Source organism: Prinia subflava, chromosome 4, assembly GCF_021018805.1.
Source record: "Prinia subflava isolate CZ2003 ecotype Zambia chromosome 4, Cam_Psub_1.2, whole genome shotgun sequence".
NCBI lineage: Eukaryota > Metazoa > Chordata > Aves > Passeriformes > Cisticolidae > Prinia > Prinia subflava.
Genome location: NC_086250.1, coordinates 3,778,614 through 3,795,285, shown reverse-complemented (window position 1 = coordinate 3,795,285; position 16,672 = coordinate 3,778,614). Strand labels below are relative to the sequence as shown.

Here is a 16,672-nt window from a genome sequence, read left to right as displayed (position 1 = left end):
CTGATCCCTTTTTTGTGGTCTTCACAACCAGGAATGTGAAAATGAGCATGGCTGGATGAATCATGTCAGCTCCAACAGGTTCTCTGAAGACTCCCTGGGATGGGAGAGGAAGAGCTGCAGCCCATGTGTGAGTCCCTGAGCTGCCAAAGCATCCTTGCACTTCACTTCCACCTATCCTCAGGAAATTTTATGAGGAATTAGATTTTTTGTAGTGGCAAAAAGCTCTCCCTGAGAACAGGAAATGGACAACTGTGGCAATCAGCTTGCAAAGTTCTGTTAGAAATAACTGTTTTATACACTTTGGGACTCCTTGTCTGTAACCCTTCGTTGATCTGCAGAGATTTCATTTTACACTCACACACAAAAAAGGTTTGTGGGATGTGTGTAATCCCAAGTACAGGGATTTGCATCAGATACTTTGAAATCTTTAAATCTTCTACAGAACCCCAGAACTGTATGTAGAATATTTACTACACAACACCCCCATTAGCACTACTAATTCTTAGTTTGGCAGCATTGTGCTGCTGTGTCTTCAATATTATTTTAGAGTATGATATTCTAGGAGTGCAAAAAAACTCAAATAAAATATAAGAACTCAAATAAAAGTACAATATAAGTCCTGTTCAAGAAACCAGAGGCCAAACCTCTGTCAGGACTTGCCTTGTGGGAATGAGTAGATACAACTAACCCTGAGACCTTCAAATTTTGAGAGAAGTTTGTGACATATAAAAATGTGATATCCTTGTGTTACAAGTAATATGTTACATTTAAAGGTGGTGCATACAACTCATAAGAACAATAGCCACTAATGCTGTATCATTAATATGTTAATTATGCATCTGCTCAGTTGCAACTGGGCTTGGGGAAAGCAATGATTATCCCTTGGTGTTTGGAACCTGCTCTTGATGGAAGACCCAGTTGTCCTAAGGAATCATGAATGAAGGCCCTAAATTTGTGATTTTATTCTGTAGTTTAAAAGCAGCACACTGCATTGAGAAATGGGAAAAGAGGCTGCTGTTTGTGGAAGTGACTGTATTTAAAGTTTTCACAGACTTAATCAGAAAGTGTAGTATAACTGAGCTGTAAAACACTAACATTAATATCTATTTTTATTATTGCTATTACATCATTTAAATTTGGTTGTTCTGTCACCAAAATATATATTTGCTTCATCCTGTTGTTCACTCAACTAAGTAACTTTTTTATTTGTGTAAATTTACTACTCAAGGAAATTCCTGCTAAGTTCCACTAGGAGTTTTGCTGTAGAGAAGGACACAGCACTTGACAAGAGCGTGCATGAGTATGTTTTTATTATTCTGTTCTGCTTTACTCTTTCCACAGCAAATAAGGAGGATTAGGAGTGCATCTCTTGAATGATGGATGATAATGTTAAGCACTGCAACTGAATCTTTTTAGTGCCTGACTTAAAAGTATTTATTATCCTCATCAGCTTCCTTCATATCAATACTCCCACGCTGTTGTGTCTGTCCAACTCACTAAAATAGTGTAGAGCAGGGAAAGGCCAGCTTATCAAAAACCTAAAAACCAAACTAAAACAAAACAAAAAACCTCAAAACGTTTCAAGAAACAAACAAACAAAATGTTGTTTTGGAAAATACGGGAAGGAAAAAAGAAAGATTAATCTCATTTGTATTTTTTTTTTAATAGTTGATAAGGCTGTGAAATTTCAGACTATTGCTCTAAAGTTTATGGTGTGTTACTATAGATACCAACCTTTTTATGCTTCCAAACATCTGTGCATGACCCAAAAATCTTCCAAAATCTATGTGGAACATGTGTCCAGCTTTTGTCAGCATTATGTTGTCACTGTGTCGATCACAGACCCCCAGGATGAAGGTGACAACACACCAGCCAGCACAGGAATAGAAGAAATTCCTTATGGCCTAGTGAGAAAAACAAAAACTGTCACATGAAATATCCAAATATATTTGTAATTTTTTTTTTTTAATTGTTGGTAAAATTTTAATGAGTTAAATTCTAAAAAGAGATTCATGAGACAGGTCTGGGTAGGAATGGGATAGGGATGGCACTCAGAGTTACAGCACAAGAACAATTTTATGCATGAGGTTTTCACCTTGTGTCCCAAAGATACCTGGAAGTCTACAGAAAACTTCAAGGTGGAAAGTGCTTAAGGAAAATAAAAAAAGCTTCTTGGCAGGAAGCTGGCATTTTCTGTTCAGTGCTCTGCAGGTATATTGCAAAAACACCCTTAAGGGAATTAGTTGCAAATGCACAAATTTAACCATTTCCTTGGATGTGGGTTGTTTTACATCCACTGCACTGTTCTGTAACTACGTGGATTTTTTTTTTTTCTCCAGAATTCACTCCATGTCCCATGAATCTAAATTGCAACATATACAATGTAATACAGAAACCCAAACCATCCTAATCTGGATCTTAATATTTTTGGACAAAACTCACATTAGCCAAGGCAAATGATTATTTTTGTTTTCAGGAATCCTCTGTAGATACAAGGTGCCACCTGAAATGGCAAGACTTGGGCCACAGCTCAAGAGCTGGCTGAATTTTATGTCTAACTGTGCTCCTGACTCACTTTGATGACCTTGGGTAAAACACTGAAGCTTTCTGTGATTTTGTTCACCCAACTGTAAAATGAGGATATTAAAGCTTGTTCTGCACCAGTTTTCTGAGCACCTTAGATCCAGGACTGTATGAGTAAAAAACTATGAGGGAGTAAAAAGACGATGAAGGTTCATCCACCAGCAAGCACAAAGGGAATGCACAGTAGCAATTTTATGCATACCCTATGTAATCAGATCTGACTGTGTTTCATATACTTAAAAAATTGGAAGAAATTGGGTAGGAATTGGTTTTAGAATATTCCACATTAATGGTATTTTTTACAAACAGCAGCAGCAGCACGAAATCAAGTTTTCAATCAATAACTGGCACTACCCCCCATTCTGAGTTGACATGTTGTCTACACTTCTACTATAAAAATGTAAACACACAAACTTGTAAAAAACACTCATTCTATATAGACTGTTCTTGTTTAATAGAATCAAATGATATATGAGGAATTCAAGCATTCTTAGTCAAAATGTAGATGGGAAAAATCCTATGGAATAATTACAAAATTACTAAAGTTTACCAAACATATTTATAATACACATCTACTAAAAAATTGCTACAAAAGCATTTCATTCTCAGAGCGTTAGATATTCAAAGCAGTCCTTTAAATTTAAAATTTTGGCCACTAATTTATTATTTGCATAGAAAAAGGATTATAAAAGCCATCCCAGAGACACAAAGAAATGAGGATTTTTTCAGGGGCCTCAGAAGATGCTCACCCAACAGGGCATTGATAGAAAGATTTCCTTGGAAAACCTTTGCTTCTATAAATAAAATTTCCAATTGTTGGGCTCATGAAGAACATTCAATTTTATAAAATCAGATGCCTTACATGGGATCCCATGAGAACACGTGACATGAAAAGCATGATCTGTATTTCAACCATGACTGGGTGGTTTTGATAAAACTGCTTTCTGAAACTCAAGGTATTGGCATGGTTGTTCCCAAGTACAGGAAATCTGCCAAGACTTTAGATGGTTTATATAAAAGAAAGAATTTAAAGACCTGACCTAAAAATATTTTTTCTGAGTTCTAAACAATTTCTGTTTCAATTTCTCTTCACTTTACTACTAAATTTCAAAACATGACGCATGTTTATAGAAAATGTACTACCATGCACCTGACAAAAAGCAATATTTCCTTAGACAGAGAGTGGAATTAAGTGGATTCCCTGGTTTCTCTGCATGAGACTTGTTTGTCTCGTGTCTGAGCCACTCGTTTTTGCTCTCTACTTTAATTTAGTTCTTTTTTTTCCCCCCATGGCATAGCATGAAATGTGTAATAAGCTTCATTATGATGTTACCTCTTGGTAACTTGATTCCAGAGGATGATGATGGCGAAACCATTTGTTAATTGTGTTTTCTTTCAATGGTCCTATCAGTCCAGACTCCCTGTGGATCTTTGCTAGTGTGGTAGCATCTGGCACCATCTGTACCAGTCCTAATCAGATGGAAAAGAGTTTGCATGAAAAATCCTCAACTTTAAAAACATAGGAACCAAATCTATGCATAATACCTGTTTTTTGATCACTCCATGCAGAAAAAACAACCAACAAAACACATGGTTAAAAGCTTAAAAATAATGAATGCAGCAGAAAATGTAGATTAGAATTGTTTTACTCTTGCTCCTTGGAAGTTAGAAATAAAGGGCACCGAGTGGAAAGGGGCAGCTCTGTGAAGGAGAAATAAAATCACCAATAACAATATTGTGGACATAACTGCCTCAAAGAACCAACAAGGTGAGCAGCTTAGTGAGATTTAAAGTGGGTAGAACATGTACAAAACCATAATAAAAATATTAAAAAGCAGGATGAGATATTTACTAATATATAAAAAGTTGTTTCATATGTATTTATTGTCTAGAAAGGTACAGAAATTATTATGTGTGGTCCCCTGGCATGTCACCCCTCTACTCTACATTACAAAAATAATTTCTCTAAGAATTTTACTTGGTGACAGGCTCCTCTGCATCACCAGGCCTGGAAAGTGGAATTCAACCAATGCTTGATTCAGTTTTCAGTGAATTTCAGTGAAAAGGGATTTCTGTGTTTGCATGACCATGAAATTGCCATCTCCCATCCCCCTTGTGTGGGGAAGGTGGCCGTGGAGTAATTCATTAGCCTTGGGCTTGGAAAATCTCTGTTCCCAAACCTCCCAAAGCAGGTGTCCTGTGTGACCACAGGCATGCCACTTGTCCTTTATCCTTAATTATTAACTATAAATCAATTACCTCAGCACTGATGTAAACTCATAAGCAAAGACATCTGGAGAAACTGTGAGACCCTGAGGGGTTTTTTTGCTGCTGTGATGCTGGAAGGAAGAGACTGTCAGGGAGAGAATATTATTTGAAGATGATCCCTGTATCTCTCTTGGCAAACATCAAATTAAGTGTTAGTGTATAGAAGAGTCTATATATAATGTCATGTCCAGAAATAGTATTCTTGTATTATCTGCCTTTGAAGCAGAAGCTTTCAAGCTTTGACTCCCATCCCTACAAAGAAGGGAGGAGTTTTTTCCAGGTCACCACAACCACATGCCTTATGCCTGAACTCATCTATTCTTTTCACTTATTTCCTTTAGATCATTCCTCCTCTCTCATGTTCACTTTGAGGCTCAGAAAGCAAAGATTTTCTTTTAATTTTTTTTCTATTTTAATAGCTTTTTTTACAGCAGGTAATCTGGATACATCAGCCTTCTATTTGAGCTGGGATTATTTCCAGTAGAAGATTTGGTCAGGGAAATACAGCCAGCTTACTGCTGTCAGCAGATATCCACAGCAAGCAATCAGTGTCCCTGCTACAGCTCTGCTATAACAACCATAAAAAGAGAGAAATAGAGCTTTCAGATGAGTCAGACCTGCCCCAAGCAACATAAATCACAAGAATAATATTTCAAAATCAACAGCACAAAGCTGTCATCGCTTGTCTGCAGGTACTTTCTGCAGCCACATGCATCAGGCTCATTTAAGCATCTATGTAGGACTACACTGGATTAAAACTTCAGTAGCTATGGCCAATTCTCTCCAAAGCCCTCTTTTTGATATGTGAATTTAAGAAAGTTTTGCAAGCTGACAGTGTTGAGGCTTTTGGAAAATTCTAGCCTAAGTTGCTACAAAATCCAGAGTTCTAGAGAGGCAGAATAAATAAATTTTATATACCACTGTTTATGTGAAATATGAATAATGTAATACAAGCTCCTTTTATAATTTCAGACTGACCTTGTCCTTTCCCAGTAGATAAACACCTATAAATGATCATTTGCATGTCCAGTCCCTCTTGGAGCCAGATGCTGTCCATCACTCGAATGATTTGCAGAACCAACATGTCTTGACGTAGATCATCACCTATCTGTGAGAATTGCACATGAAATTCAGTTTTCTCCTTCAACACCAAACAGAAATAATGTCCTGTTTGACTGGGACTTTTTTTTGCCCACCAAAGCAGCTACATTCATTTCAGTACTTTGTCATGTTTTCCTTCAAAATTCCTGCTTGCCTTTCTGTGTCAGAAGAGGACAGAGTAGGTGGCACACACAGACAGGAACAGTTCTGACAGCCACTGAGATGGCAGCAAATGATCCCTGCTTAACTGTGGCCTTTCTGCTTATTATTCCTGTGTAATTCTTAATTATTAGTTTGAAAATTTAATCCAGAGGTAGGATCCCAATTTAGTTACATTTTAAAGTCTACTTAATGCTAGATCCCTTTGCACAAATGACAGTGTTTGTCTAACGTTAAGCCTCACAACTTGGTATTTGCAAGGGAATTTTATCATGAATTTACATTTTATCCATAATGTGATTCAGATTCAGTTCCAGGCAGTGATGCAGTGATGACCCCTCTCCCCATGGAGTTAGTCAAACAATAATCTCAGTGAAATGGGGCTTTAATTGTAGCCACAAGAATTAATGAAGAGATTATTTTTAACCATGGCTGAGTAAATGGCCTGTGAAAACATCAGAGCTGATTTTGTTTCCCCTCATCCCTCTATATTTAAAATAGATAACTTTTACTGGTATTTTAAGTGCTTTATTCTTTCATTACATTCTTTTTACACAAGCATTCCAATCTACAGACATTTACTGCCAGGAAATAAGTACTTGAGGAGACATAAACTCATCTTAAAAAGACAAAATATCTGAATCTATTTTTCTCTCATCAAAAGGTAATCTTGACTCCAATTAATTCTTCTTAGCACCTAAAAATTCAAAAAAGTCTTCCCTCACACATACAGAGAGAAGACAATTTAGTAAGATACCCTTATCATTTATTGTGCTTATCATTTATATATGAGTTATGTCATGAATAAGAAATGGAATATAGTACAAGTAAAAGGTATTTTAACACAATCTTTCACTGACAGGAGAAGGTGACACTTCTACAGCAACTGGACAATGAGTTGGTTGCTGAACATTACTAGGTGGGAAAAAATTGAGTAGAACCAGTGCAATTGTTTAAAAGTCCCAGGAGCAGGTGTTTGCTCAGGTAGGTAGGAACCTGCTGCTTAATATTGATTCTCAGATGAAGCAGCAGATGATCCAGGTTTCTAAATGTTCAGAAAAACTTAAAATTGCTGATTTCTCCCCTTAGCAGGCCTGGGAAGCATTCTGCTATTTCTGAGAATCGCAGCTGCTCTAAAGGGCAAGTTAATTTAAGACAGCATAAAATCTACTTTTTTTTAAAATTTATTTATACCTTTTTTTAGATTTCTCATTTGGAAAGTGATTCTGCAAAATATCTAAGAATAATGCCACTGGCAACTGACCATTTGGTATCCAGCAGCCATTTTAAGAACTTTTGTTCTTCTCTAAAGCCAATATCCACTTTTAGGGAAGACTTTTGAAAGAGAACTAACTTTAGAATGCATTGTCTTTTGTGGATGGACTGTTCTGAACTCTGAAGCTTTTCTAGGTGACAATTGTAAAATAAAGCAGAGTTTATTTTGAGTCAGCTCCTCTGCTGTCTCCTCCACCTCCATCTTCCTCCATTCCCCCAGGCTGGCTGACAGGGGCAGAATTAGGTTTGTGTGGCCTATGGAGCCTCTAACATGCCAATATTTTGATTTTTTAAGAGACATATGGACAAGGCTGAAGGTTCAGTCATTCTGATCTATCTCTTCTCTGAGACTTGCTCTCTGAATTTTATGTCATTAAGAAACTTGGTTTAAAATATGAACTTTATATTCTAGTCTGATTGTCTTTATTATGGAAAAAAACCCTGCCATAATTAGTTTGATCCTCTGTTGATCAAAAAGGTGACACTTTAGTGTATTACCTCAACACATTTCATTAAAAGTTCTAGTGTCAAAAATGATAGAGATAAACGAGCAGCAGAGCTAAATCAGCTATTCTCAGACTCAAGGGTTAAAACATAAATTAGGTGAATTTTAAATTACCATTTCCCATACCAAAAGACCTGAGGATTACAGGAAGAACGTACCTTAAAAATAACATTGATGTTTCCACTTGGAGCACTCGCATTGATGAAGGAGATTTTTAATGGGAAAGCATTGGATGTAAAATAAGAACATGACTGCAGGGGAAAGAGAGATGAGACACAAGAACAACAGTGTCACATATACAAAACACCAGACCAATACAACACTTCTGAAAAAGATCCCAACTTTAAACACTGCTCAGTGGTGGTGGCAGCAAAAATAAATAATTCTTGATATTATTGACTGTTTCACTGGGTCTGAAAAACAAGAAATTCTTTTCCCCAGACAACCTGCTTCACTTAAATATCAGACCATATGAACAGATAATATTTTATGTACTAATTGTTTTGTTTCTTTTTAATTTTCACCCAGGTCTATCAACAATAAGCTTTGCCTGGAATTAGATGGATTAATTATATAAGACTGATCTAATGAGACTTAAAGCATTGAAAAGCCTTTGGTCTCATTGTTCTCTGGAAGAAAAAAATCCCAGTCCTGCCCGATCAGACATGGGAGCAAAGAACCTGCCAATTTCTTTGATGGCCTCACTCTGGCTGAGGATTCAGGAAATTTTGAAAATCATGCTCTGGTTAATACGGAATTTTTCTTAATTAAGCACAAACTCTGACTTCCATGCTCTACAGCTCCTTCCACCTGAGGATCTCAAAGGGCTTCAAAAAGCACTAATGAGCCAAAACCTGCAAACCCTGTGAGAATTTCGGGTGGGATTACTGCCCTCATTAAAAACATCCAAGGAGGGGTGGCGGGGAACACCCTCAAAACCAGCTAAAGACAATGGTGAATTAATGGCCTGGTTTTTGGAAATAATGAGCACCCCACACGAGCTGCTGCTGTCCTGACAGACTGTGGGGTTAGGGAGGCTAATTTGAGCTCCCCCAGACACATCTGCCTGCTGCTTTTCATCCCAACACCCCAAAGCAGGGCAGCAGCACTCAGACATTGCCTGAGCCACACCAGAGTGATGGGCCAGAGCCATTAGCAGCCACCAGACCCCCACGGAATTCTGCCCTTTGAAAAGTCTCAGGGAGTGCTTGAAAGGTTCCTGGGAGATAATGGATGGAGCCGGGAGCGGGGCTTGCTAGTGGCAAAATCAATAGATGACACCAAAATGAATTAAATTTGGGTAATTATAAGCACTTAAAAGTTCTAATTTGCATGATTATACTGACGTACAGTCCAATCAAGAAGCGACGTGTATTTATAGAAAGATAATGGCCTATAACGACATAAGAAAAATGAAAAAAAAAACCCAACAAACCTCTTCAGTTATTACATTTAAACATTTCTGTGTCTGTCCAGCCAAGCTGGAGCAGTATAAATGGCATGGCTTTATGGTGAGATACCTTTCCATTAGTCATTATATCCAAAAGCCTGAAAGCAGGGAGAGGCAGCAGGCTTCAAATCCCTCTGACTGGTATCACACACAATCTGCCCAAGCCTGTGGGGTGCTGGAAGACCTCTGCTCTTAGCCAGATCAAGGCTGAATAGCAATTACTTGGAAAAACACAGGTCAGAGGCAATTGGAGGGATCAACACCTCTTAGAATCAGGTCTACTATGGATAATGAGCCAGAGAACAAAAATAGACCACAAATTGCTGTAATTAGGCAGTTACAACTGGTAATATATGTGGCTGTTCAGGATTTTTTTCTTCATTTTCCTTCTCTGGAGATGAATCAGCTTACTCCTGGCATTATGTTGTTTATAAAAATATTTCTGAACAGCGAACAACTGAATCTTAGTACTGCAGTCAAAGTCAAGCCAAGTAACCCTGAAGAGCATTGCTGTTTCCTTTATCCTTAAGTCATTTTTAATAGGGGTCGTAGATACAGATAAGCTAGTGTGAATATTTAATATTTTAGCAATTCCCAGCCAGCTTGGCAAACAGATATCTGGCTCCAGAGCTTTTGCTGCTCCCACACCTGACATGGGAGAGTCTTGGATGGTAAAAACACCAAGGGCTACCTGGTGGGGACAGGTCCCATCTTCCAGGTGCCCTTGGCAGTCCCAACACCACCAACACCCAACACTCAGCTGAGGGCAGCTGAGCTGGGAATGACTGGAATTTCAGAGCTGAAATCTCTGGCTGGAGTGACACACGTGCAGCACCCACCCCACCCATCCTGCCACCTCTGCCTCCAGCAAAGGGCCCTGGTTTGGAGGAGGTTGGGCTGGATGTAAATGGACCAGATGATTTATGCTCAAAATGCAGGATCACTACCATCATTTCATGGTCAATGTAGGCATTCTCTCCTTCCCCCCTTTATACTAAAAAATAAAATTGCAGATGCAATTGGTCACACTTACATCTGCCTCCACGCCTTGGACGACAAGCGCGGGGTTCAGGGGGAGCCGGCAGACCTTCACCTCCTGGAAGAACTGCTGGAGCCTGCTGAGCTCCACCTTTAACACCTCCTGCAGCACGTGAACAGTTATGGCAGCATGAAAGAACAAAAAAACAGCTTTTTATTTATCTATTTATTTAATTTTTTTATTTTTTTTTCACTGTGTTTCTGTACTTTAAACAATTTCCGGAGCCGGTAGTATCTGTGCGACCTTGCAACAGCTAATGAGGTCACACTGGGGTATTAAAAATAAGAATGGTGATTTTAGTCCACTTTTTCTTCTTGCTAAAGCAGAAAAAGCAGAGTAAAATGAAAAAAAAGCAGATCCTTTTTGTGCCTTGGTGTGCTATCAGCTCATAGTGCCCTGAAGGTTCAGATGGAAAGAGTTTCCAAAGGCAAGGAGCGACAGGACAAGGGAGAATGGCTTCAGATTTAGATTGGATGGCAGAAAAAATCTCAACCTGTGAAACCAGAGATGGGGCAACCTGGTCAAGTGGACAGTGCCCCTGTCCATGGCAGGGGTTGGAGCTGGATGATTTTTAAGATCTCTTCTAACCCAAACCATTCTGTAAGATTCAATACCCTTCATTAGGAGTTGAACAATTGAACATTAGCCTTGTATTGCTCTGCTGTATCTCATGGGGTTTTTGCCTTTCCTAAGATCTTCCCAACTTGTTGCTTGTTTCCTCAAAACTGTGATCTCCCTTGCCTAACTCTGTTAACTGCAAGGTTTGGGAGCTTCTCAGTGTTATAGTAACTGCAGCCTCGAGATTAATCTCTAAAATCTGAATTATGCATCAGTGATGTATAATGTATTACTACTATTTCTTTTTCTTTACATGGATTTTCCTTTTGCAAATATTTTTGTCTCTTTACTTCCATGTTTGCTTTGCTGTTCTCAGTAGCAGCACTGAGAGTTTTCTGAGAAACCCTTTGAAAATCTTTGAATCCCTAATAAGGCAGAAAGATTCATGATATTGTTCATGATAACCAGCAGTGGCAAGTATATTTTTATTTGGCTTTCTGCTCTGCCTTGTAGAGATTTCAGCAAGAAGCAGTTTTACACGCCAGGTAAGTAACAGCAGCTGTCCTGGAAAATGAACAGTTCTGAACTGGAAATGTACCCAAGCAATATAAAAGCTGCACCCACTGGAGAAGACAACTGCAAGCTTCTGCTGCAGATATGTGCTCAGTGTTCATTGCTGAGAGCTATATTTGAAATATTAACTACATTCCACTGTGGCTGTCTTTGCTAAGAAATGAGGATATGTCCAGCCTGCCAAGAACAACCCCTAGTAAAGCTTTCAAGAAATACTGCAGCTCTACAGGAATCAAATATTTTGAGATGAGGTGCTGAATGTGAGCATTCCTCTCAGTGAAACGATAATCAGCCTTGTTGCCATTATTTCTGGCCACCTCCAAGTCCATCTGAAAAAGCACCAATGAAGGAATTCAAATGGCTTAAAAGATTTCAAGAGCAATGGTGATGAGAGCTGTCCCATTAAATATCTATGTGTTACCTGTTTTCAGAGCAGAAAAATATTTATAAATACTAGTTAAATCTTTGATTTATTTATGTAAAGGGTATTAAAGGAAAGAGGAGTTACTCCCCCAAAAAAATAAAATTCCCTACAGAAACTTCTATGGAAGGGGCAGCATTTTTTACAAACCTTTCTTTTTGGGTCACTGGCAGCTTTCACTTTCGTGGCAATGTCTTCCAGAATTCTGACGAGTTTTTCTTCCTTAGAAAACTCCTTGTTCAGGGTTTGTCCAGCACAGAATTGGAGAGCAGCCAGGAGTTTCTTGTACCACATTCTGAAATGAACTTCATTCTGTGCATTCTTCAGCAGCCTGAAGGAAGGAGGGGAAAAAAAAAACACCTGTGTATCTAAAAAAAATTTTATTATATATCAGTTCTAGCAGGAACAATAAACTGCAGACCAATCCACATTTGGTCACTTTGGGCAACAGAGAATGAAAAAAAATGTTATTACTCGTAGGCAATGAGCCTCAAGTCCCATTTGATAAATAATGAGATTCCAAATGTGTTGAATAAACAGAAAACTGTCATTTCTTATAGTCACACACAGTGCAATGCCTGTATTGCTTGTTTCTGCAAGTAAAGTTAACAAAGTGGAAAGAAGTTGCATTTTTGAAGTCCAGTGTTAAATATATATATATCTAAATATTTTTTCCCTCCTGCCAGTTCAGTTATACAAGCAAGCACATCTTTCAGCTAGGAGGTGCATTAGAGACTGTTTTAGTCTCAGATGTAGCATCTATTCTAGAAAATGTCATGATTTTAAGCTGAGGAGACATTTCTGAAATTGGCTATACTGCTAAAAAGAGTGAAATTAGCCCATTTTATTCCTTTCTTTACTGGTAAGTGCTGGTCTAAAGCAAAACTCAGCTTTCAGTTCTTCTGAAGCCTGCAAAAGCTTTGGAACTGGAGTTACTACCAAAATAAAAGTCAGAAATAAAACCAAACCCATACTCTTTTTAATAATAATTGCCATGCAGTCTTCTCTAATTACACATTTATTTGGGTCAGGAAAGCTGGGGAGTTCAGAGGGGGTTTTTTAGCTAATCAAATTGATCACTGGGAAATTTTTTCCTTATGCAGGCCAGAGGTTTTGTACACTGATTTATTTTTGTAAGAGTGGATGGAATCTCCAGCTCGATACTGTTGTTAACATCACCTGGGATTTCCCTCTGCCTGGAGGACTGCTGAACTCTTTGCTTCTGTGTGAACTCTGCCCCTCACAGCTTCATCCTTAACAACATCTCCAACCTCAAATTCCTCATAAGTGTCTGAATCTTAATGCAGTTTCCCCGACCTAAAAAATAATGCTGCATTTCACAGGACAGAGATCAGAGACTTTCAAGGCACATCACAGGAATGAATATGTCACATATGAATATGTCACATTAAAAAAAAAAGCAAGAACAAGAAATTATTTGAAGCACTGATATTTAAGGAGGAAAAACTATAATTCCTACAGATACTTCAACTCTTTCAAACCATATATGAGGCATTACAATATTGCTGCAGCAGCACATGCCTCCTTTGGTGATGAGGGATCTTTTATGAAGCAATGGTTTTTTCAGGTCCTCTTTCCCTATATAATTCAAGGAGGAACAATATCACCTACTGGTTTCTGAAAAGCCTTTCCAGTTACACAAAACCCCTGAACATCTGAGGGTTTGAAAATCCTTAAAGAATGGGTGGTGTTTCTATCAGAAATGCCTAGACATGAAAGGGATGCGATATGAGAAGTTTGTCATCAACACTCTCTGGAGAAGTCTGAAATGACTTTTTTTTTGTTTCCTGTAGACTGGTAAAAAACAAATAATTACCTTTTGGATCTGAAGTAAATACAAATTTTCATTGCAGTGCCTGGTGGAAGGCAAATCTCAGCACACAGAGGCTGCTGTGCTCTTACCCTGAACCTTCCACAACCTGAGGAAGGCTGAGAGCACTTGTACACTGGATAAAAATATTCTTTCATGTTTCCATCAGAGTAAGTCCAAGATTCCACAGGATGGGATTCATCTGCTTAAATGTCAATAGCTCATTCCATTTTAGATATGCTAGGAAATGCACTTCCTCCAGCTGCTGCCTTGGAAGGACATGGGTCCACCAGAGGCAACATCTCCTGTGTGCCACTCCTGTGCAGATGTCTCAGATTCCCTGTGCCCTCTAAAACAGCCTGAGTTTAGGGCACTGCACCACACCCTGCAGTGCCCTTTTAGCTCAGCTGTAGGCAAACAAGACCATTCAGAATAAAAACATACCCAGCCCACTTCAACAGCAATTATCTTTGAAATAAAAGCATCACTGGTACAGTCCAAATTGTCGCGTGGGCAGGAATTTCAGTCTCCCAAAGCAAAGCCCAGCTCAACCTCAGCCAAACAGTGCATTTTTCTTGACACACAGTCAGATTAAACCTTTTCACTTCTGTCCTACAAATACAAATGCACTTAAACTATCGCTGTGGTATCTGTTTTGAACTGGACAGCTAATGCTGGTGCAGGGCCTTGTCTGCACTAAGGCTTGCATTGGTATCTAAAGTGTGTTCATTCACCTGCTCCATTTTTAGTAGTACATATTTAGGGAATCCATAAAGGCTGCCTCTCCATGTTTGAGATGGCCCTTGAATCCTCTCAGATATAAAGAACATTAAACCAGCTTTTATTTCCCTAAGATCAAAGGCTTAGGATTTCACATACAGGAAGCAAAATAGCAAAACCAAAACAGTTTACTATTTTAAACAGAGCTACTGCCTGCACAACACAGATCAATGTAGAAGATCCATTTTTTGATTATTCTTGTGGCTGAGTATTTACAGAAAATAAGGTTAAATACGCATAGGATATGAAGAATTCTTCTTCCTTTCTGGGAAAGGATTATAGGCCAGATTCAGAGAGCTTATGCATGAGTTGTCCATGAGGACAGAGGATGTATGGAGCCTGAATCCTCCCCTGTGTGGTTCTTGAGCCCAGCCCATGGGGAAGGCTGAGGCAGTCATCATGATGTAGCTGGTGAAATTATTGCCTTGAGTTTTGGCTTCCATGTATTTCAGACCCTGTGCTGCCCAGGGTGCAGCTCTGAGCTCACACTCAGGGTCACTCAGCTCTTCACACAGCAGGGACACAAAACAAATCCTTTTCCTGCTGCACAACAAGGACAACTTTCAGCCCAAAAGCACAAACAAGGGTGGCTGGAGGGAGGAACGAGAAGGATGGGACCTCACAGCCTGGAGCTGGAATTGGACAATTAAACCCCAATAATCAAATGGACCAAAACTTATAAAAATGTAATATCTCGTGACCAGGGGAACATTTTGTGACCATTCATTTTTTGTGACCCTGGGTGCAGCCCTGGCCAGGCTCTTGTCCTACCCAAGATGAACCCTGAAGACCTTTTAATAAATACCAGCTTTATTCCCTAGCTCTGTCCAGCCTCTGTTTCAGGTCACCCTTCCAAGGAATCAAAATAAATCCATGTCCCTGCCAGCACCAGCTCAGCCTGAGCACACGGGGCAGCTCCTGAGCTGGGGCTCCACACTCAAAACAAGTCAAGCAGCACAGCTTCCCCTGCCTGCCCACTGGGGCAGGTGAGCTCCTAAAAGCCTGCAGACCTTCCTTTGCAAAATGATTTGTGCTGATGGGGTCTGACTTTTGCACTCACTTTGTAAAAGTGGCCCTTAAGAGGACGCAAGGAGCAGCTTTTAGTGTGATGAGTCATTGTGGGCTTTCCTGAAATGTTTATTGGACAAATGAACGGGTGTGTTGCTGCAGCTCTGTCTTCCCAGCTTGCTGGCACACAGATCTTCACCCTGCCAGGGTGAGAACTCAGCAGAGATAGGAAAATCTGCAGTTTCTGAAGCTGAAGTAGTGCTCAAGACACTAATGAGATTTTCAAGTTGGAACAGGACGCCCAGATGTGACAGAGGAAGGCAAAATTGGAATGATTTAAACCCCAAGGCTGCCAGTAGAGAAGCATGTAAAGTTGTTTTTTCCTGATAATTTTCATGGGATTCTGCAAGACAGAATTCAGTATAAAAGCCTGGCTTTGTGCCAGGCCTAGATGGAGCATCTTGCTCCTAACAAACAGAGAGTCTTGCTTACTCTTCAGGTTCTCTGATTTAGGACAAACACCCTCGTTCTCAGCAAGGCCTGGTGAGCTCAGACACTGTCCCCTGGCCATGCTGTGAAACAGCACAGAAGGAAGCTGACCTGAAATCTAGAAAGAAGTCAGGTACAGGGGTGCCTTGAGAGATGCCTCTTCCTTCTTCAAGAAACTGTTTCTCCTCCTTCCTGCACCTCCTGCTCCATGCCTGCAAGGTGGCTCCAGCCCCATCTCCTGGCACGCCCAGCTGCAGGGGTGTGTGTGTGTTTTCTGCCTGTAGAAATGAAGAGGGATGAGGGATATTTGCCACAGGGAAGAAAGGGAGATGGAATTGAGTCAGGCTGATGTGTCAGAGAAGAAGAAACAGGGCTAAACCTAGCAGCTATAGAGAAAAGGGTAATTAAAGGAAAGATAAAAAAAAGAGGAAAAGAAAGGAAGGGGATTGGATGGGTCTTGGTGGAAAAACAGGTGAGCTGGCCTGTTTCTCCCTCTGTGGTGTTGGAAGGCAGGGAAGCTGACACAGTCTGCTCTCTGAGCAGGATTTGGCAGACAAATGAAGGAGTGAGGTGGCTCAGACAACTCTGCTGCTTGAACATCTGTTCCTTGTCTCCTGCAGAGAGAGGAGCAG

The 16,672-nt window shown here is 39.7% G+C and overlaps 1 protein-coding gene across 1 annotated transcript in view; it reads right to left on the bottom strand.

Annotated features, from left to right (window-relative positions):
- PIK3C2G (phosphatidylinositol-4-phosphate 3-kinase catalytic subunit type 2 gamma) overlaps positions 1-16,672 on the bottom strand; it is a 181,164-nt gene that overhangs the window by 63,090 nt on the left and 101,402 nt on the right. Inside the window, exons 19-24 of the mRNA XM_063395184.1 lie at positions 12,083-12,263; positions 10,375-10,482; positions 8,050-8,142; positions 5,830-5,959; positions 3,917-4,053; positions 1,735-1,904 (exon numbers count right to left, since the gene is read on the bottom strand). Coding sequence (XP_063251254.1) covers positions 1,735-1,904; positions 3,917-4,053; positions 5,830-5,959; positions 8,050-8,142; positions 10,375-10,482; positions 12,083-12,263 — 819 coding nt within the window. The remainder of the gene's footprint in view (positions 1-1,734; positions 1,905-3,916; positions 4,054-5,829; positions 5,960-8,049; positions 8,143-10,374; positions 10,483-12,082; positions 12,264-16,672) is intronic.